Genomic DNA, 22,566 nt, shown 5'->3' with positions numbered 1-22,566 from the left:
AGCTCAGGAATTCAAGACCAGCCTGGGCAACATGGTGAAACCCTGTCTCCACCAAAACTACAAAAAATTAGCCGAGTGTAATTGTGCACTCCTGTGGTCCCAGCTACTCAGGAGGCTGAGGTGGGAGGATCACTTGAGCCCAGGAGGCGGAGGCTACAGTGAGCTGAGATCACGCTACTGCATTCCAGCCTGGGAGACAGAGCAAGACCTTGTCTCAATTAAAAAAAAAAAACAAAAACAAAAACAAAAGCACTGAGAGCAGAATTTGAACTTGGCAAGTGCCGAGTGCATGCCTGTCATCATCACCCAGTGGCCAGCACCGCCAGGCACCTGGGTAAATGGTTGGCTCACGTCCTTGTTGCATGGAGTCTTCACCTGAAGCCTGTGCAGTCAGTCCTATAATTGTCCCGCCTGGAGGCTGGGGGCAGGTGCAGGACTTGAGCCCGGCCCTGTCTGCCTCCAGAGTCTGCACTTGCAACAGCCAAGTACCAAGGCCTCTGCCAACCACACCAGGCAGAAGGACTGCTGTAGCAACCTCACGTGAGGGCTGGGGCCGGCGGGTTGCACGTGCCCGTCTGGAAGCTTGTCTGGCATGCCAGGGGCTGTTTAATATTTACTGAGTCCTCCCAGACCTGGTGAAACATCCGGCCCCAGAGGCTTTTCCTGCCCCGGCTTCTGTGACACCTGGGCCAGACATGCTGCCTGATTTGGCCATCCGGAGGCTGCATGTGCATCACCTTCCCCGGGTGGGCGGGCTCTCAGAGTGGCCACTGAGCCTGTCCTGTTGAACCTCACACAAGGAGCACTAGGCTCAGAGCTTTCCCGGGAGCAGGTGCATCCAGGTATGGCTGCAGCAGCGAGGGTATAAGGTCCCCAGGTGGATGGAAGCGGGGCTGGGCCAAGGGTGCACACCTGTTGGGGGCTGGAGGCAGGAGCTGGGAGTGAGTGAGCTCCTGCAGCCCCACCTCTAAGCTCCTGCCCCACTGCCTGCTGCCCACCTGCCGGGGTCCCTAACCTCTCAGAAACCTGCCTTTTCCCGAGGCTGCAGCCCTGACTATCTCTGCCAGCCTGAAGATGGCAACCTTGCGGAGGGCCCGGTTCAAGAGGTGGGTGATGGGGCCTCAGGGAGGGCAAGGGGAAGAGGGAGCACAGCCCCTATGGGCTTTGGAAAGCATCTCTTAACATTAAATATATACAAATGGCCGGGTGCAGTGGCTCATGCCTGCAATCCCAGTACTTTGGGAGGCCAAGGTGGGCAGATCACCTGAGGTCAGGAGTTCAAGACCAGCCTGGCCAACAAGGTGAAGCCCTGTCTCTACTAAAAAAAACAAAAATTATTGGGCGTGGTAGCAGATGCCTGTAATCCCAGCTACTGGGTAGGCTGAGGCAGGAGAATCGCTTGAACCTGGGAGGCAGAGGTTGCAGTGAGCAGAGATCGTGCCACTGCACTCCAGCCTGTCGACAGAGCAAAATTTCATCTCAAAATAATAATAATAATAATACCTGTCTCCTAGGGTGGTTGTGAAAGTCGAGATATTTCTATAAAGCCCTTAGCGAGCTGCTGGCGGCAGCAGGTGCCCCCAGTTACTTAGGCTCATGTGTTCTCACTAGGCTCCTGAGGCCCTTGGGCTTGTGGTTTCAGCTGTTCAGCAGCCCAGTAGCCCTGGCCTGAGCTTAGTTTCTCTGCTCTACAGAGACATTACTTGTCATTGTAAAGGTGTTGGAAGCTGGACTTTCTCTGGGAGCTGCCCTTCTCCTCTCACACATGCTGGGTCCCCAAAGCTAGAGAGGCCCCGGGTCCAGGCCCCTTTGCAGACTCCCACTTCTGCCTGGGTCAAACCTTGCTCCTTGCGTCCACTCCCAGAGCATACCAGGTCCCATTCTCCACCTTTGCTCCCTCTGTCTCCAGCTGGGAACATCCAGGGGTGCACTCGCTGTCCCGCTCTGCCTGCAGGGGCCAGGATCTCTCTTCTGTAATCCCCTTGGGATGCTGTATTTTCCCCCGTTCAGCTGAGCTTAATATTTACCAAACACCTAATATTTTCCTTTTTTTTCTTTTTTTTTTTTTAAGGCGGAGTTTTGCTCTTGCTGCCCAGGCTGGAGTGAAGTGTCATGATCTCGGCTCACTGCAACCTCTGCCTCCCGGTTCAAGTGATTCTCCTGCCTCAGCCTCCCGAGTAGCTGGGATTACAGGTGTGCACCACCACGCCTGGCTAATTTTTTGTTTAGTAGAGACGGGGTTTCACCAGGTTGGCCAGGCTGGTCTCGAACTCCTGACCTCAGTTGATCCACCCACCTTGGCCTCCCGAAGTGCTGGGATTATAGGTGTGAGCCACAGTGCCTGGCCTGCACCTAATGTTTTCTAAGCTGTGAGCCAGGGGAAAGATACAGATAGGATGTGATGATTCTAACAATAGCTTGCATGTAAAAGGTCTCCTTTGTGCCACATTTTGGGCCTGGCATCTAATAGAATTCTCAGCACCACCCTCTGATGTATTATGTGGTCCCATTTTACCAGTGAAAAGACAGAGGCTTGGGTAGTGTGTTGTTAATGTAGAGGTGAAGTTGCTTTGATAAAAGGACCCCCAAAATGCAGGTGCTTACTTGAGATTGGTTATTCCTCTCTCTCTCTCTGCAGTCCAGAGCCAATGGGTGGATAAGGGCATGTGTGTGTTGGGAGGTCTGCTTCACAAGGCTATTCAGGGCCTGTTCCTTCTCTCTTGTTGCTCAGCCAGCTTTGGGGGGTGGGTTGAAACTGCTTCCCGCATACCATTATTCCCGCCCCTGGGAAGAGGAGGAGTTGGAAGAGAAGGGCCAGTAGTCCCCTATAATAACTGATGCTGAGCCAGGCGCGGTGGCTCACACCCGTAATCCCAGTACTTTGGGAGGCTGAGGCAGGTGGATCATTTGAGGTCAGGAGTTCGAGACCAGCCTGGACAACATGGTGAAACCCTGTCTCTACTAAAAATACAAAAATTATCCAGGTATGGTGGTGCGTGCCTGTAATCTCAGCTACTTGGGAGGCTGAGGCAGGAGAATCGCTTGAACCAGGAGGTGGAGGTTGCAGTGAGCCGAGATTGCGCCATTGCACTCCAGGCTGGGTGACAGTGAGACTCCATCTCAAAAAAAAAAAAAAAAAGAGAACTGATGCCAAAGTTAGATCTCAGAGTCATTTCCACCATGTCTCTTTTGTGAGAATGTTGTCATTAAGTGATACCTGGTGCCAGGGTGCCTGGCCGATGGCTTTAGAGGGCTAAGAGCAGAATTCAACACATCTGTTGGTGAGGAAAGGCTGCATCAGCCAGCCTGGTCCTCAAGCCTCATGGATAACTTATGGGATCCTGAGAAGAGGCTTAGATGCCAGGGAAACCAGCTCTGTGCTGTGATGAGGGTGCCCTGGCCTCGTCCTCCTGTAATCAGTCTTGAGATGCTGCTACATCTCTAAAGGTTGAGGGACCCAGCCATCACCACTGAAAGGCAGTTTTTAGGATCATCCAGTCCACACTCCCAACTCCAGCTGGCTTAAGCTAAAAAAGAGAGCCAGTTGGCTCATGTAACTGCAAAGTCCATGGGCAGGTTCAGCTTTAGACATAGCTAGATCCAGGAACTCACTGTCATGGAGATTTGGTCTGACTCTGTTTGTTCCTCTCTGTGTTGGCCCCAGTTTCCCTACATGGTGGCAAAAGGAGGAGGCTGGAAGTCCCAGGTATATGTTCCCCAGGTTAGCAATGCCAGGGGAAAAAACACTTCTCCCTTCTGTGAATTCTGAACTCCTGGCTGGCTACTGGCCAGGCTTGATCCCCATACTTCTTGGCCCAGGGGAGCAGAATATGTTGACTAATGCAGGCCTGGAATGTGGATTTGCCAAACAATCCTGTGTGCATGTGTGCATGTGCAAATGTGTGTGTGCATGTTGATTGGTCAGGCTACCTTTCCCCCAAACCACAAGTATAAAAAGCAGAGCTGGGGAGGTGCCCCAGAGGAAAATTGAGGTGCTACTACTAGAGGGAGGGGATGGATGCTGGGCAGGTAAAGCCAACAGATGCCACCCCAAGGGTAAAGCACAGGACTATGACTTGGCCTCCCACACGGCATTGCCTGCACAGGCAGAGCATGCTGATCAGAGAGCATTGGCATTTGGGGTGCTTGACTGTATTTCTTCCTGTAAGTTCATTTCTGATACCAGATTTTTATTACCGTTCTTTTTTTTTTTTTTTTTTGTCAAGCTGTTCTATATTTCCGGGAGAGGGCAGGGGAGGGGGCTCAGTCTTTCCTGGCAGTGGCTTTCCTCATGGCGGCCAGGACATTGGCTCAGCTCCTCCTGCTTCCTCTTGGCGTGGATGTGTGTCCCCACCCTTTCCTTGATGAACTTGAGGGCCTGTTTGTCCTTGGAGACCTTCAGTAACTCCATAGCATGCTGCTTGTACAGGGCAAAGCCACACACCTCCCGGATCATGTCCCGCACAAACTCAGTGTATTTGGTCAGACGCCCACTGCAGCGGCTGTGCCTGGGCTTGCTCACGTTCTTGGTCACCTTGTGGCCCTTGTTGAGGCCCATGGCCATAGGGTAGTGCAGAGCCATGGCTGCTGCTCTCCAGTGGCAGCCATGGTGGAAAAGCTTTATTACTCTTCTTTTGATCCTCAAATCTAGGCTCCTTATTTTTATTTATTTATTTTTTTTATTTTTTTAAGACTGAGTCTCACTCTGTCACCCAGGTTGGAGTGCAGTGGTGCAATCTCGGCTCACTGAAACCTCCACCTCCCGGGTTCAAGCGATTCTTGTGCCTCAGCCTCCGGAGTAAGTGGGATTACAGGCACGTACCACCACATCCGGCTAATTTTTGTATTTTTAGTAGAGACAGGGTTTCGCCATGTTGGCCAGACTGGTCTTGAACCCCTGATCTCAGGTGATCCACCCACCTCAGCTTCCCAAAGTGCTGGGATTACAAGCGTGAGCCACCGCACCTGGCCCAGGATCCTAATTTTACAGATGAGAAAGCAGAGACCCAGAGAGGCTCCATAACTTTCTGGAAACCACACTGCTTGGTGGTGATGGGGGTGGGACTGAGCCGGGTCTCCTGACTCCCTGTGGCTCTGGTCACTATTTCCAAAGTGCCTGCCCCTGGGGAGGGCTTTGTCAGGGCCCTTCTCTGACTTCTCTTCCCCTCCAACCCTTCTCACAGAAAGTCCATCAACAGGAACTCCGTGAGATCGCGAATGCCTGCAAAATCCTCCAAGATGTACGGCACACTGCGGAAGGGGTCGGTCTGTGCAGACCCCAAGCCCCAGCAGGTGAAGAAGATCTTCGAAGCATTGAAAAGAGGCCTCAAGTAAGGCTGGGCTGTGTGCTGTCTTTAAGAAGTGCATTCCTCTACCTCGCCTCCTCTCTGTCTCTTCCTGGGGAAGCGTGGATGGGTCTTGTCTACAAGAGGTGACAGGTTAAGTTCCTGGTCATTCGTTTAGTAAGCAAGTATGTCAGGGTGCAGCCTCGTGCTCAGCCCGGTCCTTGGGCACTGGAAACCTGGCAGTGACTAAGGCAGGAGGACTCTGATCTTGTGGAGCACGCACTGCAGAGGGGCAGATTCAATGCAATCAATCAAGAAGCAATGCAATCAATCATAGGACTTCCACCTGTGCTGAGTGCAATGAAGAAAGGTAACAGAGAGACAGTGCGTCGAGGGCCTCGGCAGACAGGCAACAGTGTGGGCAAAGGCCCCACAGTAGGAGCCTGCACTGTGAGCCCACACACGCAAGAGGTCAGGGTGGTGGGTGTTTGAGTGAAGGACAGACTTGCTCAGAGACCAACTGATGAGCTCGGCCGAGGCCTGCACAAGAAGAATGAGTCACTCCACAAATTTTTTTTTTTTTTTGAGATGGAGTCTCGCTCTGTTGCCCAGGCTCAAGTGCAGTGGCGCAATCTCAGCTCACTGCAACCTCTGCCTCTGGGATTCAAGCAATTCTCCTGCCTCAGCCTCCCAACTAGCTGGGACTGCAGGTACGCACCACCACACCTGGCTAATTTTTTTTTTTTTTTTTTTTTTTGAGACGGAGTTTTGCTCTTGTTGCCCAGGCTGGAGTGCAATGGTGTGATCTCAGCTCACTGCAACCTCCGCCTCCTGGGTTCAAGCGTGAGCCACTGCACCCGGCATAGCCTCCTTATTTTACAGATGAGAAAGCAGAGGCTGAGAGTAGCTCTTGCCTTAGCCTACTGAGTAGCTGGGATTACAGGCACCTGCCACCACGCCTGGCTAATTTTTTGTATTTTTAGTAGAGATAGGGTTTCACCACGTTGGCCAGGCTGGTCTCGAACTCCTGACCTCAGGTGATCCGTCCATCTCGGCCTCCCAGAGTGCTGAGATTACAGGTGTGAGCCACCGCGCCCAGCCAATATTTTGTATTTTTAGTAGAGACTGGTTTTCGCCATGTTGGCCAGGCTGGTCTTGAACTCCTGACTCAAGTGATCTGCCTGCCTTGGCCTCCCAAAGTGCTGGGATTACAGACATAAGCCACTGTGCCCAGCCCACAAATATTTACTGGGCTTACAGAGTGCCAGGCCAGGGGACAGAAGTAAACTAAACACACAAAATCCCTACCTCCCGTGGAGCTGACTCCTAGTGGGGGAGAGACAGACAATATACAATACAGAAAAGAAAAGTACAGAGAATATCAGATGGTAGTAAGGGCCACAGAGGAAAACAGGCCAGGGTAAGAAGGCAGAGGCAGGGAGGGTTCATTTTAAGTTGGGCAGTTGGAAGGAAGGCCTTGCTAAGAAGGTGACATTGGAGCACACACCTGAAGGGGTGGAGTGAGCCGTGCAGATAATGGGAAAAGAACATTCCAGGCCAGGGTAGCCACATACACAAAGGCCCTGGGGCGCAGCAGGGAGGCCAGCGTGGCTAGAGCCAAAGGAAAGAGGATGAGGTTATGGGGCAATGGGGACCAGATGACAGGGGGCCTTGTGGGCCAAAGAGTGGTTTCTGGAGTGATTTTCCCCAGATATAGTGGTACTTAGACCCTACATTCTCTCCTACTTACGCCTTTTTTTTTTTTTTTTTTTTGAGACGGAGTCTCACTCTGTCACCCAGGCTGGAGTGCAGTGGCGCGATCTCACTCAGCTCACCGCAACCTCTGCCTCCTGGGTTCAAGCTATTCTCCTGCCTCAGCCTTCTGAGGAGCTGGGACTACAGGCATCTGCCACCACGCCCGGCTAATTTGTTTTTGTATTTTTAATAGAACGTGGTTTCACCATATTGGTCAGGATGGTCTTGAACTCCTGACCTTGTGCTCCACCTGCTTTGGCTTCCCAAAGTGCTGGGATTACAGGCATAAGCCACCACGCCCAGCCCCTACATCTCTTATTTATAGATGGGGCACCCCAAAGAGGAACCAGAGTCAAGTAAAAGTTGAAACCAGGCCAGACGCAGTGGGCCTGTAATCTTAGCACTTTGGGAGGCGGAGGCAGGCGGATCACGAATTCAGGAGTTTGAGACCAGCATGGCCAACATGGTGAAACCCCGTCTCTACTAAAAATAAAAATTAGCCGGCGTGGTGGGGCATGCCTGCAATCCCAGCTACTCGGGAGGCTGGGGCAGGAGAATCACTTGAACCCGGGAGGTGGGGGTTGTGGTGAGCCAAGATCGCGTTATTGCACTCCAGCCTAGGAGACAGAGCAAGACTCAAAAAAAAAAAAAAAAAAAAAGGGAAACCACCTTAGAATGAAATGGTTTTCAAAATAGACATCCTTGGCTGGGCACAGCGGTGGCTACCCTGTAATCCCAGCACTTTGGGAGGCCGAGGCAGGCAGATTCCTTGAGCCTAGGAGTTCAAGACCAGCAGGGCAATATGGCAAAATCCTGTAGAGGTGGAGGCTGCAGCGAGCTGGGATTGTGCAGGGTGGGAGCTGGGATGTGCATGGAGGGTAGAGCATGTTTCTGAAGGGCAGATTCTGTGTCCTTTAAAGACCACATGTTTGAGACTTGTCTGGGGCCAAGGCAGCCCCTTCTTCCCAGAGAGCTCAATACCTCAGTGAGTAGCAGTCTGGCAGAAGCTATCTTTTCCACATTTGAGGTGGTGTCAGTAGAGCCCACAGAGTGTGAGTGACCTTCCTGGGGTGACTCAGCAAATCCAGCAAGATGGGACTCCCTGCCTTGGCCCCCAAATCTAGACCCCCCTCACCTTCTTTGTTTTGGAATGCAGTCTCGCTCTGTTGCCCAGGTGGGGTGCAGTGGTGCAATCTCGGCTCACTGCAACCTCTGCCTCCCAGGTTCAAGCAATTCTCGGGAGGCTTCAGCCTCCCGAGTAGCTGGGACTACAGGTGTGTGCCACCATGCCCAGCTAAGTTTTTGTATTTTTAGGAGAGATGGGGTTTCACTGTGTTAGCCAGGATGGTCTCGATTACCTGACCTTGTGATCCGCCCACCTCGGCCTCCCAAAGTGTTAGGATTACAGGCGTCAGCCACGGCGCCCGGCCTAGACCCTTGACCTTGAGGGAGGTGTGCCATGATGACCTCCCCATGAGCTGGGCCCCAGCTTGGGAGGGGGTATAACATGGGGATGAAGATTTTGGGCTTGGAAGGCCACTGTGTGGTTTCAGACGTGGGTTCAGCCTCTTCTCTGCTGTGTGACCAGGGCTGGGGTACTTGCTGCTTTCAAGGGTTGGTTTGTCTATCTTTAAAATGCATATACTAGGTTGGATGCGGTAGCTCACCCCTGTAATCCCAGCACTTTCGGAGGCCAAGGCAGACAGATCACCTGAGGTCAAGGAGTTCGAGACCAGCCTGGCCAACATAGTGAAACCCCATCTCTACTAAAAATACAAAAATCAGCCAGGTGTGGTGGCACACACCTGTAGTCCCAGCTGCTCAAGAGGCTGAGATATAAGAATCATTTGAACCCCGGAAGTAGAGGTTGCAGTGAGCTGTGATCACACCACTGTACTCCAGCCTGGGCTAGAGAGGGGGACCTTGTCTCAAACAATAAGTAAAGAAAGAAAGAAAATGCATATAATAACGGTAGAACCTACTTGTGGGCCTGGTGGGGGAATTAACTAGGAACTTCCCTGTAACCAATTTTGCGTGGTGCTGGGCACACAGCCCCCAGTGTGAGGGGGCCTGGCTTCCTACCTGCCTCTGAGCCCCGCTGAGCCCCGTGTCTGCTCTCCACGTGGGGACATTGTCCATTTGGCCTGCTTCCTTTCCCTTTCTTGTTCCTCTTCCCTTTGAAACTCTTCCTCGCTTTCCTTGCAGGGAGTATCTGTGTGTGCAGCAGGCTGAGCTGGACCACCTGTCTGGACGCCACAAAGACACCAGGAGGAATTCCAGGCTGGTGAGACCCCTCCCTGTCTGCTTCCCACCCAGAAAGCCTTGGCGAGGAGTAAAAGATGAACCCTGCATTCCCCCTAGCCTATGTCATGGTGTGACTCTTTCTCAGAACTAGAGGTTTATGGAATAGCCTCTTTATGTTGCGCTGAGTTAACTTCACTTTGGCACGTACAGCAGTTCACACATTTTAGGCCCATGTCACACTCTCTCTCGGTTCTAGAAGTAACGCTAAGGTGGGCAGTGTATGGAGGTGCATTTCTTTTAGGTGGTCCTATTTTATAGACCTTGGCCATCAGGTGACCTGGACTTGGGATGGCTTCTGTAATGCCAGGAAAGTGGGTCAGGTGTCACATCTTGGGTATGTCACAGTGGCCTCTGCCGCTGTCCTTGATGAAGCCTGCGTGTTCCTTCAATGCCCAGCTGACAGGCAGCGTTTCCTGCTATCATCAGGGCAGCGTCTTTTTTTTTTTTTTTTGAGACAGGATTTCCCTTTGTTGTCCAGGCTGGAGTGCAGTGGCACAATCCCGGCTCACTGCAACCTCCACCTCCTGGGCTCAAACGATCCTTTTACCTCAGCCTCCCAAGTAACTGAGACTATAGGTGTGCACCACCATGCCCAGCTAATTTTTTAAATTTTTTGTAGATACAGGGTCTCATCATGTTGCCTAGGCTGGTCTTGAACTCCTGGGCTCCAGCAATCCTCCTGTGTCGGCCTCCCAAAGTGCTGGGATTATAGGTGTGAGGCACTGTGCCAGCCAAGGCAGTGTCTTTCAGGCTGGCCCTGGGCCCTGTGTTGCCCAAGGCTCACCTGCTCTGGTTTTTTGCCTCTCCCTTAGCAGAGACAGACTTAGCCACACACACACACACACACACACACACACACACACACACACTCTCACACTCACACTCTCTCACAAATAGCATGCCCCATTAAATTTGTTTGTTTTGTTTTGTTTAGTTTTGTTTTTGAGATGGAGTCTCACTCTGTTGCCCAGGCTGGAATGCAATGGTGTGATATCGGCTCCCTGCAGCCTCTGCCTCCCAGATTCAAGCGATTGTCCTGCCTCAGCCTCCTGAGTAGCTGGGATAACAGGCACCCGCCACCACGCCCAGCTGTTTTTTCACATTTTTAGTAGAGACAAGGTTTCACGTTGGCCAAGCTGGTCTCAAACTCCTGACCTCAAGTGATTCACCCGCCTCTGCCTCCCAAAGTTCTGGGATTACAGGCATGAGCCACTGTGCCCAGCCTCCCATTAAATTGGTTTTTCAGACAAATCACAAATTTGTTTAGGTATAAGTATATCCCATGTAATCTTTGGGACATACTTATGCTAAAATAATTGTTCCTTGTTGATTGGAAATTTTAATTTTAATTAGGTGTCCTGTATTTTATCTGGTGACACTGCCAGGATCCCATTGCTCAGGGACTTCATCCTTTCAGCAGGAGGATCTTCCTTTCATCTGGGAAGTCTCTCCGCTGCTGCCTTGCGAAAACCCCACATGTCCTTAATGAATTAGATTTGGAGACAAAAGCAAGGAGGCCTTGCTACTGTGGGATTCTCCTCCCAGCCAGTGTTTCCCAGAATCCCTCCTCCAAAGCACCAACGTGCAGAACAGGCCACCAGCTTGACTGAGGGATTGGGAAAGCGAGGAGGGGAGATGAGTTTTTCTACCAAAATAGCATCCAGTGGCTCAGCACAGGGCTCACGCTTGTAGTCTCAGCACTTTGGGAGGCCAGGGCGGGTGGATCACTCGAGATCAGGAGTTTGAGACCAGCCTGGCCAACATGGGGAAACCCCATCTGTACTAAAAATACAAAAATTAGCCAGGCGTGGTGGTGGGTGCCTGTAGTCCCAGCTACTCGGGAGGCTGAGGCAGGAGAGTAGCTTGAACCCAGGAGGCGGAGGATGCAGTGAGGTGAGATCGTACCACTGCACACCAGCCTGGACGATAGAGCCAGACTCTGTTTCAATGAATGAATGAACGAATGAATGAAATAAGCAAGCAAACAAGCGGCCGTCTCTGTATCCTGGCTCCAGCAGAGAGGGCCTCGGGGTGGGCAGGGTGGGAGAGGCAAGGACCCAGCCTCATGCGTGTGCCAGGGACTTGGGGAGGGAAAGGCCTGCCAAGCTCAGCATGCCTCACCCTTAGTGGACAGTTGGGTGGGTGACCAGCAGCAGATGGTGGGAGGAGGTGCTGCCAAGATATCACCCAGCTCCAGCACCCGCCCCTCTTCTCACACGGGTACAGTGAGTCTCACCCCGTGGACTTCGTTTCCCATTCTTTCCGTTCTAGAAGTAACTCTAAAGCAGGCAAGAGTATAAATACTTGTATGTAGCTGCTCCCATGTCATAGATGGGCACACTGAGGCCAGGGCACAGTGACCGCACGGGAGCCACACAGCAAGATGCCCATGTCGAGTCCTGCTCCCATGACACTGCTGGTTCTCATTGAAACAAGATGTTGGTTTTCGAGACGTTGCTGGGTAGTCACTCTTCTTTTCAAAGGCTTGGGATCTTTCCTCTTTGTTTATTTCTTTTTTTTCTTTTCTTTTCTTTTCTTTTTTTTTTTCGGGATGGAGTCTCGCTCTGTCACCCAGGCTGGAGTGCAGTGTCACGATCTCCATTCACTGCAAACTCTGCCTCCCAGGTTCAAGTGATTCTCCTGCCTCAGCCTCCTGAGTAGCTAGGATTACAGGCGCACACAATCATGCCAGGATAATTTTTGTATTTTTTATTTAGTAGAGAGGAAGTTTCACCATGTTGGCCAGGCTGGTCTCCAACTCCTGACCGCAGGTGATCCACTCACCTCGGCCTCCCAAAAGGCTAGGATTATATGCATCAGCCACCACGCCCATCCTATTTCTTTATTTCTTAAATGGAGTTTTAATTGTTTCTTAATTTTAAAAAGATTTTATTTATTTATTCTTAAAGTGACAAGGTCTTACTCTGTCACCCAGGGTGAAGTGCAGTGGTATGATCATAGCTCTCCGTAACCTCAAACTCCTGGGCTCAAGCAATCCTCTTACCTCAGCCTCTCAAGTAGCTGGGACTACAGGTGTGTGCCACCATGCCCAGTTAATTTTTAAATTTTTTGTAGAGATGGGGTCTTGCTGTGTTGCCCAGACTGGTCTTGAATGCCTGGGCTCAAGTGATCCTCCTGCCTTGGCCTCCCAAAGTGCTAGGATTACAGGTGTGAGCCACTTCACCTGGCTTAAATGGAATTTTTATTTCATTATCGCATATGTACAATTCCACATAAATACATACACGGGACTTTTTGGGGTTGAATCCTTCTTTCTCTCTCGATTGACACCCTCCTCTATTCAATCTTCTGTGTCCCACCCCGTTTAACCCTTGAAAATAATCTTTTATTGATCTTTCCATATTTTTCTCTCTGGTCACATAATCATGTAAATGTGTTCAGCAACTGTGAGTTAAAATTGTCTTACAAAAATGAAATGTCAATTTACATACTCTCCTACAGCTTACTTTTCCTCCCTGGTGGATCTGCAACCCTATGGTAACCCCTCCAGACTCAGACATAGTGACTCTAATCTCCACTGGAAATTAACAGCCAGTGAAAATTAGAGTCACTATATTTTAAAATTAGAGTCACTTAAAAAACAAGAGTTTTTTAAACATTTGTTTAAAAAAATGTTTCTTGACCACACTTGTTCATGTACATATTGTCTGTGGCTGCTTTCCCACTATGATGGCAGAGTTGCTTAGTTAGGACAAAACTTTGACCCTGATGAATTTAACCCCACAGGCAGGTACAGCACTTCCCATGTCTTAGGTCCACTTCACACTCTTTCTTGGTTCTAGAAGTAACTCTAAGGTAGGCAAAGGTGTGTATGTTTTAGATGGTCCTACTTTTTTTTTTTTTTTTTTTTTTTTTGAGATGGAGTCTCGCTCTGTCACCCAGGCTGGAGTACAGTGGCACGGTCTTAGATCACTGCAACCTCCACCTCTGAGGTTCAAGTGATTCTCCTGCCTCAAGTCTGGCAAGTAGCTGGGATTACAGGCATGCACCACCACGCCCAGCTACTTTTTATATTTTTAGTAGAGATGGGGTTTCGCCACGTTGGCCAGGCTGGACTTAAACTCCTGACCTCAAGTGATCTGACCACCTCAGCTTCCCAAAGTGCTGGGATTACAGGCGTGAGCCACTGCGCCTGGCCAGGATGGTCCTACTTTATAGATCTTGGCATGGGGTGCCGTGGCCTGCCAAGCCTGAAATATTTACTTTCTGGCCCTTTACGAACCTATAGAAAGGTTTGCCTGCCCTGATGATATATTATTTGTCTTGGTCGCACCCTGGCCCCTGGAATGGATAGACTTAGGAATTCACCATTAAGGCTTGAGCTTCTGTGCCATGTGCCCCTCCCGCTTCCATCCCCCTCATGTTCTTTTGTCATGGCCGAGGCCATTCCTTCAATCTCAATGGTTCCCATTTTGTCAAGTGCCTACTGTGTCCTTTTTTCTCCCTATGAGGTAGGCGCTTCTCCTACCCTGCTTTACATAGGAGGAAATGGAGGCCCAGAAAGGTTGAATGACTTGCCTGGGACACACAGCTGGGAAATAGAAGAGCCAGACCTAGAACTGCCTCATCCCACGTGCATGTGTTTAATCAGTGCTGTCCTTGGCATGGACAGCAGTCTGCCATTGGCAGAGGAAGGAGTGGGGGTGGCTGTAGACATGGCTTTCTGTCCTCTGACTCTGAGCTCAGGCGCCGCCAGCACAGAGCCTCATAGGCCTTGGAGGAACATGTGGGACTCTGACAGCTTCTTCCGCCCTCCTTTCCTCCCTCACAGGCTTTCTATTATGACCTGGACAAGGTGAGTCTGCATACGGTGAGTGAGGTGGGCTGGGCCTGGCTGGATGAGAATGACTGTGCCTCATTGCATCTTCCTGGCTGCCTGATGGGCAGAAAACCTGGGTTTCCTCCCCATTTTAGGAATGGGAAGGCTGAGTCTCTGCGATGAGCCTTCCTCAGGGATGGTGAGGGGCCGGCCCGGCACTAAGCCCCATTCTCTGAGTTAGGACCTGCAGGAGGGTGGCAGGGGCAAGCGGGGCAGGTGGGTGGCCCAGGCAACTTTGCAAACATCTTCCCTTTTTCCGGGAGAAGCAAACGCGCTGTGTGGAAAGGCACATTCGGAAGATGGAGTTTCACATCAGCAAGGTCAGCTGGCTCGTGGATGTTGCAGGGTGGGGTGGGGCAGTGCCAGCTTGCTGGGCCTCAGCTAGGTTAGCAGGAGCTGGGGAGGTGCCCTCGAAGCAGGGATCAGGGCCTCTGGGTATGGGGCAGCTGCAGGAGGCTAAGGATGAGCAGGGGCCTCGGGCCAGTTGAAGGACAGCAGGGGCTCAGCCCTGAGGTGGGAGTCAGGGGGCTCAGCCCTGAGGTGGGACTCCCTGAGGACTGTGTGGGCTCTTTCTTCAGTTTATGCAGAAAGACCTCATGCTCAGTCTTAGATGGCTGGGAAGGTTGAGCCCTCCCAGCCCATTGTACAGTTGGAAAAGCAGAGGTCCAGAGATGAACATGGGTTGGCCCAAGGTCGCATAGCAGATCTGTAAGCTTTAGAGTCTGCAAACGGTTTCATGATCTTGCTTTACTCCCCACACTGCCCAGTGGGTGGCAGGTTATCACAAACTCATCTCCCGTTTCATTGTTGAAAAACCAGGCAGAGGAGGTGAAGGGACAGATTCCCTTGTCCCTTTCACTCATTTTTGCTGTGCACACTGTGTGCCAGTCGCTGCCAGGAGCTGGGTATGCAGCAGGTGAGGCAGGGGTGGCAGGAGAGGCAGGAGAGGCAGGTGAGACAGGGTTGGCAGGGGTGGCAGGTGAGGCAGGTGAGGCAGGGGTGGCAGGGGTGGCAGGTGAGGCCGGGGTGGCAGGTGAGGCAGGGGTGGCAGGTGAGGCAGGGGTGGCAGGTGAGGCAGGGGTGGCAGGGGAGGCAGGGGTGGCAGGTGAGGCATGGGTGGCAGGGGAGGCAGGTGAGGCAGGTGAGGCAGGAGTGTCAGGTGAGGCAGGGGTGTCAGGTGAGGCAGGGGTGGCAGGGGTGGCAGGTGAGGCAGGGGTGGCAGGTGAGGCAGGTGAGGCAGGTGAGGCAGATGTGGTAGATGTGGTCCCTGCTTATGGGGGTTCATGTTCTACTGGGGCCAGGGGTGACTGCTTTGAATGGGACTGGACAGGTAGTGACTGTCACCATGGGCTGGGCTAGTGGGGTGCTTAGCTCAGGGAGGGCCTCTCCCAGAGGGGAGAAGTCGACAGGCAGGTGTGGGGCCGCCCCTCCACGTGGGCAGCGCCACCAGCCCGTGTGCCCACCACAGGTGGATGAGCTGTACGAGGACTACTGCATCCAGTGCCGCCTGCGCGACGGTGCCTCCAGCATGCAGCGGGCCTTCGCCCGGTGCCCCCCGAGCCGCGCGGCCCGAGAGAGCCTGCAGGAGCTGGGCCGCAGCCTGCACGAGTGCGCCGAGGTGGGCCGGGCCAAGCTGGGCTGGGCAGCAGGGGCAGCAAGAGCTGGGCCGGGCAGTGGGGACATCGAGGCTGGGCCAGGGGGGGCTGGAGGAGGTGTTCTGGGCCCCGAGGAGGCGTCTCTCTGCCTGTGGCCTCTGTCTGGCTGCAGGGATGGTTAGAGGCCCTCGTGGCCTAGCCCCAGGCAGCCAGCTGAGCCACCTCCGGGGCTTTGCAGGACATGTGGCTCATCGAGGGGGCCCTGGAGGTTCACCTGGGCGAGTTCCACATCAGGATGAAAGGTAACAGGGCTGAGAGGGGGTGGGCGGAGGCCTTTCTGGAGGCCCTGAGACTTCTGCTGAGGGGCGAGGGAATTGGCCAGAATCCCAGGGGTCTGAGCCCAGCCCTGGCTTTTGCATCCATGTGACATGTGACTTCTGGCAAGTCCCACCCCTCTCTGAGCCTGGTGTGAGGGCCCAGCACCCTCTGTCCATTTTCCATCATGATGGTGTACCTCCCCGCCATCCTCACCCCACTGAAACTGAAAATCTATACTCGGGGGAACCCCAGAGAGGACCTGTGGTCCCAGGTCAGGGAGAGTGGAAGGCGGAGGGGAGACTGGCCATGTCTGTGTTCCAGGCTTGGTGGGCTACGCACGCCTCTGTCCCGGAGACCACTATGAGGTACGGCCACCCTCTGGGGTCAATCCTCAGGGCTCCCCGCCAGGTCTTTGGGGGACGGGAGCTGCTGGGAACCAGGGTTGCAGCTGGGGCTCTGCCTGGCAGGGAGGGCCCTGGGCGGACAGCAAGGGGACACCCACCTGGGCTGACGCGGCCCCTCTCGGGCTGGTTCACAGGTGCTCATGCGTCTGGGCCGCCAGCGTTGGAAGCTCAAGGGTCGGATCGAGTCAGATGACAGCCAGACCTGGGATGAAGAGGAGAAGGCCTTCATCCCCACACTGCACGAGAACCTGGACATCAAGGTGGGGATGGGGCCAGGGGGCAGGGCTGGGGTGCCTGGGTGTTCGGCTCAGACACCACCCTCCAGCCCCCACCCCCAGGTGACGGAGTTGCGGGGCCTGGGCTCGCTGGCTGTGGGTGCAGTGACGTGTGACATCGCCGACTTCTTCACGACGTGGCCGCAGGTCATCGTGGTGGACATCACAGAGTTGGGTACCATCAAGCTGCAGCTGGAGGTGCAGTGGAAGTGAGTCCCGTCCAGCCTGGGGAGAGCGGAGGCCTGGCTGGCTGCCCCTGGTGGCCTGGCCACACTCTGGCCCTGGGTTCCTGCACCAGCCTCTGCCAAGTGTGTCCCTGCCCTCACGGGTCCTCATCTGTCCCTCACTCCCACCCCTCAGTCAGGTCGAGGCCTAGACCTTCTCTGCAGCCCCTGCCTGCCTTTCTGGTTTTGCTTCCCTTCTTGCTTCTGAACCCCTGACTATTAAAGCCACAGGGAAGGTTGGGGGGACACTTTCCGGGGCCTCCCGGGCTTGGCTCCTTGGAGGAGGCTCACCTCTCCAGGAAGGCCCTCCTTGCTGCTCCCACCCCCTCATTCCTGGCCGACCCTGGCTGCCCCCTTGGCCTGGGGCTGAGCGGTCACTTGCGTCCCCCTCTCGGCTGCAGACCCATGAAGCCCATGTCCATGAGATCACTCCCTGGACTGCATGCCCATGAGCGTGGAGGGCTCCAGAGCTCTCTGTTCTAAGGAAGCCTTGCATTTCCAGGGTGTTCCTTTCCTCCTCCTCAGCGCAGGGGCAGCAGAAGGGAGGGCTGAGGACCCTCCTCTGCTCTGTGCTTGCTCTGGCCAGTCGGGGCTGGTCTCTCTCCTCTCTCCCTAGGGTGGGTGTCCGAGCTGGGGGTCACAGAGCTGCTGCCCTCTCCCTCGTGAGCTGGGTGAATTCTATTGAGCGACCACCTGCACCCTCGGGGTCCTCACCTGTCTGGTAGGGCTGAGAATACCCCTCGCCCAGGGGCCCCTGAAGTGTACAGGGTGGCGGGCAGCTCAGTGCCATCCAAGCCTAGGACCCAGGGTGCCTGCGGGTCTGCAGACACCCTGGGCAGAGAAGTGGGCACTTGCAGAGCCTCTGAGCTCTAGGCCTTCTGGTCAGGCCAGGCCCAGGTGCCACGAGCCAGGCCTTTGTGCAAATAATTATAAGCAAGTTTCTTCGAGGCAAGAGGATCTATGGGGACCTACCTACTCCAAGTGCAAGGCTGGACACAGGCCAGGCTGAGCATCACGGGCCAGGCTGAGCATCACTTGCCTCGGTGCTCCCATGCGCTCGCCTGGATTCCCACCCTTCCCTGTGCATGTTCCACATGGGGGTTCTGTAAGCACACCCCTTTTACAGACAAGGGGTCTGAACCGAGTGTCCCCTCCTCATCGGCTGAGCTTCTCAAAGGGGCCTCTAACTGGGGGTGTCCAGTTGTTACTGGTGGAGGGTCTTGACAATGAGTTGTCCAAGTCCCTGGCATTTTGAACAAAGACTTGAACAAAATGCAGAAAAGGAGCAGGGGAATGAAACGCAGGAATGAAGCAGCAGGGCTTTATTAAAGCAAGAAAGCAGGTTGGGCGCGGTGGCTCACACCTATAATCCCAGCACTTTGAGAGGCGTAGGTGGGCAGATCACCCGAGGTCAGGAGTTCGAGACCAGCCTGGCCAACAAGGCGAAACCCCATCTCTACTAAAAACACAAAAATTAGCCAGGCGTGGTGGCACGGGCCTATAGTTTCAGCTACTTGGGAGGCTGAGGCAGGAGAATCGCTTGAACCTGGGAGGCGGAGGCTGCAGTGAGCCAAGATGGCGCCACCGCACTCCAGCCTGGGTGACAGAGCAAGACAGTCTCAGAGAAAAAGAAAAAAAAAAAAGGCAAAAAGCACTCCACAGGGTGGGAGTGGGCCCGAGCATGTGGCTCAACGGCATGGTTACAAAGTTTCTGGGCTTTAAGTACCCTGTTTGAGGTTCCTATGGGCTGCCCCTTTTCTGGATAAAGGATTTGGTCTGTGGTTAGAGGCTGAGGTGGATGGCGCCCTATGCAGATAGAGGGATGGTCCCTGTTTCGCCAGCGGCCCATCCATACACCCTCCCTTTCCATCTGAGCCATGGTTGGAGGCAGGAGGGCTGTAGGGAGCGTTGCCTTTGATCCTTTACTACTCAGTGTGGGGAGACGGGGTTTTTCCTTTTGGGTTAGCTTTAGGAAGATTGCGTTAATTGGCCTTAGATTCCCTGTCCCTTCAGACCTTGGTGTCTTTCCTTGATTTAGCATGAATTGGCCTGAGGTTTCCTGCCTCCAGATCCTGCTCTCCTGCTCACAGTCACTGTCCCTCACCATCTGGCTAAGGGCCCTCAGGGCGGTCAGAGTCTGAGAAAGGTTTCTTTTTTTCTTTTTGAGACAGAGTCTCGCTCTGTCGCCCAGGCTGGAGTGCAATGGCGCAATCTCGGCTCACTGCAACATCTGCCTCCCAGATTTAAGCGATTCCCCAGCCTCAGCCTCTCAAGTAGCTGGGATCACAGGTGCCTGCCACCATGCCCAGCTAATTTTTTTATATTTTTAGGAGAGATGGGGTTTCGCCATGTTGGCCAGGCTGGTCTCGAACTCCTGACCTCAGGCGATCCACCCGCCTTGGCCTCCCAAAGTGCTGGGATTACAGGCATGAGCCACCACGCCCAGCCTTGAGAAAGGTTTCTAAAGGGGTCGAGATCATGTAACCTGGAGTTCCTAGGCTGCACCTGTGACCATGGGCAAGGCCCTGGACTTGGAGGCCCAAGCCTCCATTTCCTGTTTTATTTTGCTTTTTTTTTTTTTTTTTTTTTTTTTTTTGAGATAGAGTCTTGCTCTGTTGCCCCAGACTGGAGAGCAGTGGCATGATCTCGGCTCACTGCAGCCTCCACCTCCCAGGCTCAGGTGCTCCTTCCACCTCTGCCTCCTGAGTAGCTGGGACTACAAGTGTCTGTTGGTCACCACATTAGCCCAGCTAATGTATTCATTTTTTGTAGAGACGGGGGTTTTGCCAGGTTATGGAGGCTGGTCTCGAACTCCTGAGCTCAAGTCATCTGCCTGCCTTGGCTTCCCGAAGTGTTGGGATTACAGGTGTGAGCCACAGCGCCCAGCCCATTTCCTCTTAAATCCATTAAGTACAGTGATGTCTGAAGAGTAAGCATCACTCTTAGTGATCTTTAAGGCTTTGGGGTCAGAGAAATCTGTGTGTGAATTCAGTTCCGTCTCACGTGGTTGGTTGTGACACTGCCCTAAGCAAGTCATTCATCTCTCAGAGCCTTCCTTTCCTCCCCTGTAAATAATTCTCCAGGCCACAGAGGGTTGTCTTGGGGGTGGAAATAAGGATTTGTGTAAAGAGTTTAGTAGAGGCTGGGCTCAGTGGCTCATGGCCTGTAATCCCAGCACTTTGGGAGGCTGAGGCAGGAGGATTGCTTGAGCCCAGAAGTTCGAGACCAGCCTGGGCAACATGGCAAGACCCTGTCTTTACAAAAAATAAAAATAAATTTAAAAATTAGTCCAGCATGGTGGTACATGCCTGTGGTCATAGCTACACAGGAGGCTGAGGCAGGAGGATCGCTTGAACCCAGGAGTTCAAGGATGCAGTGAGCTGTGGTGGCACCACTGCATTCCAACCTGGGCATCACAGCAAGACCCTGTCTCAAAAACAAGCAACAGTTTAGAGTAGAGCTCCTCGCACACCATCCATGCTATTGTATTGTAAGATGAAGACCATCGACCTGCATAACCTAAGAGCCCTCTGGGCCGTCTGGGCCTGAAATGGCCTCTGGGCGCCGATGGCATCCTGACCTTCTGTTCTCTCCTCCAGCCCGTTTGATACTGAGAGCTTCCTGGTGTCACCCAGCCCCACGGGCAAGTTTTCTATGGGCAGCAGGAAGGGCTCCTTGTACAACTGGACACCCCCGAGCACGCCCAGCTTCCGGGAGAGATACTACCTGGTGAGTGAGGCTTCCCGGGGCAGGGCCGCTGTGGTCACCCTGGGATGGGGGCAGCACGCAGGAGCTGGGCTGAGCAGTCTGGCCCTCCCAGACATGGCAAGCCTCGGGCTCAGCTTCCGTTTGAGGCGATCCTGGGTGTTTTCCTGTGCACTTTCTTCCTCTGCTGCCAGCCTCCAACCTGGGTTGGACTTGGCTGGTTCTTCACGACATCTGCAATGGGCTCTCTGGATGGTTCTAGCACCCCAGTCATGGCCTTGGCCTTGACTGGGTTCTGGGCTTGGCTGGTTCTTCACGACATCTGCAACGGGCTCTCTGGATGGTTCTAGCACCTCAGTCATGGCCTTGGCCTTAATATATACGTTTCTAGTAGTATTACTTGACAGAGTGCCCAGTAAAACATCTTTCCTGTGATCTCCATGGATCAGGGTCCCCTCCTTAATACCAACTCCTGTCATCAATTTCTTCCATATTCTTCCAGAGACAGCAATCCATCTACCAGCAAGTGTATACGCCTTTTTTTTCTTTGTTTTTTTTTTTTTTGAGACGGAGTTTCGCTCTTGTCTCCCAGGCTGGAGTGCAGTCACGCAATCTCAGCTCACTGCAACCTCCACCTCCTCCCAGGTTCAAGTGATTCTCCTGCCTCAGCCTCCCGAGTAGCTGGGATTACAGGCACACACCACCACATCTGGCTAATTTTCGTATTTTTAGTGGAGACGGGGTTTCACCATGTTAGCCAGGCTGGTCTTGAACTCCTGACGTCAGGTAATCCACCCGCCTCGGCCTCCCAAAGTGCTGGGATTACAGGCATGAGCCACTGTGCCCAGCCCTCTCTGGACTTCAATTTCTGTATCAGAGAAGTGAGAATAACAACACTGCCCTTATGGGATTATTGTGAGAGTTAACTGAGTTAATGAACATCAATCATTATCATTGGTTCAGCTGATGAGAGGTAAGGGTTTGTGTCCGTGTACCCAGATTCACACTGTGGCACTGTACTCACCACCCGTGTGGCCTGAGGACCTCTCCGAGGTTAGGGCAGTGCCACCCCCATGGGGTGTGGTGAGGGTAATGGGAAGGCCCTGGAATAGGGCCGGCAACCTCAGAATGCTTAATGACAGCTGCTGCTGTTTCTATGTGTGTTTGTCAGGCCCTTCATTCATTCATTCACTTCATTCATTCAAAACTAGGCTGGGTGCAGTGGCTCATGCCAGTACTTTGAGAGGCCGAGGCGGGTGGATCACCTGAGGTCAGGAGTTTGAGACCAGCTTGGCCAACATGGTGAAACCCCGTCTGTACTAAAAATACAAAAATTAGCCAGGCGTCGTGGAGTGCCACTGTAATCCCAGCTACTCAGGAGGCTGAGGCAGGAGAATTGCTTGAGCTCGGGAGATGAAGGTTGTAGTGAGCCAAGATAGTGCCACTGCACTCCAGCCTGGGCAATGGAGCGAGACTATTTCAAAACAAAACAAAACAAAAACTGAAACTATATGCCAGCCTCTGCTCCAGGCCAGGCAAAGACTGTGCCCTCAGGGAGCTGAAATTCTACAGGGGAAACAGATGATATCAAAATCCGAGAAGAGCACAGCCAGCCCTAGGGGCATAAGGACTGTGGGAGACAGCAGGAAGGGAAGGGGCCCACTGGGGCCAGGTAGAAATTGCCACTTAAAAAAGGCTGTCCAGGACAGGGTTCTCAGGAGAGGTGACACCTAAGTAAGGTCCTGAGGAGGCGAGGGCACAAGCCATGAAGGCACATGGGGAAGAGTGTTCTGGCGCGAGCACAGTCAGTGCAAAGGCCCTGAGGCAGGAACGTGGGGCCCAGCCCACAGGGCATGAGCAA

The 22,566-nt window shown here is 53.3% G+C and overlaps 1 protein-coding gene and 1 pseudogene across 5 annotated transcripts in view; one reads left to right on the top strand and one right to left on the bottom strand.

Moving 5' to 3' along the window:
- The window catches only part of RIPOR3 (RIPOR family member 3), a 106,168-nt gene that overhangs the window by 66,884 nt on the left and 16,718 nt on the right, over positions 1 to 22,566 (top strand). For 2 of the 5 annotated variants that reach the window (XM_514720.9, XM_016938128.4), the window contains exons 3-12: positions 5,184 to 5,330; positions 9,246 to 9,324; positions 14,137 to 14,160; positions 14,451 to 14,504; positions 15,653 to 15,802; positions 16,018 to 16,081; positions 16,419 to 16,462; positions 16,636 to 16,761; positions 16,840 to 16,985; positions 20,600 to 20,729. In XM_514720.9, coding sequence (XP_514720.4) covers positions 5,184 to 5,330; positions 9,246 to 9,324; positions 14,137 to 14,160; positions 14,451 to 14,504; positions 15,653 to 15,802; positions 16,018 to 16,081; positions 16,419 to 16,462; positions 16,636 to 16,761; positions 16,840 to 16,985; positions 20,600 to 20,729 — 964 coding nt within the window. Of the gene's footprint in view, positions 1 to 1,000; positions 1,107 to 2,109; positions 2,194 to 5,183; positions 5,331 to 9,245; positions 9,325 to 14,136; positions 14,161 to 14,450; positions 14,505 to 15,652; positions 15,803 to 16,017; positions 16,082 to 16,418; positions 16,463 to 16,635; positions 16,762 to 16,839; positions 16,986 to 20,599; positions 20,730 to 22,566 lie in introns of those variants that run through there. The other 3 variants (XM_063803106.1, XM_054674600.2, XM_016938129.4) reach the window with 3 other exon arrangements.
- On the bottom strand, positions 4,194 to 4,671 carry LOC134809187 (large ribosomal subunit protein eL36-like; annotated as a pseudogene).

Source organism: Pan troglodytes, chromosome 21, assembly GCF_028858775.2.
Source record: "Pan troglodytes isolate AG18354 chromosome 21, NHGRI_mPanTro3-v2.0_pri, whole genome shotgun sequence".
In the NCBI taxonomy this organism is placed as follows: Eukaryota; Metazoa; Chordata; class Mammalia; order Primates; family Hominidae; genus Pan; species Pan troglodytes.
This window is presented reverse-complemented; position numbering and strand designations above follow the sequence as displayed.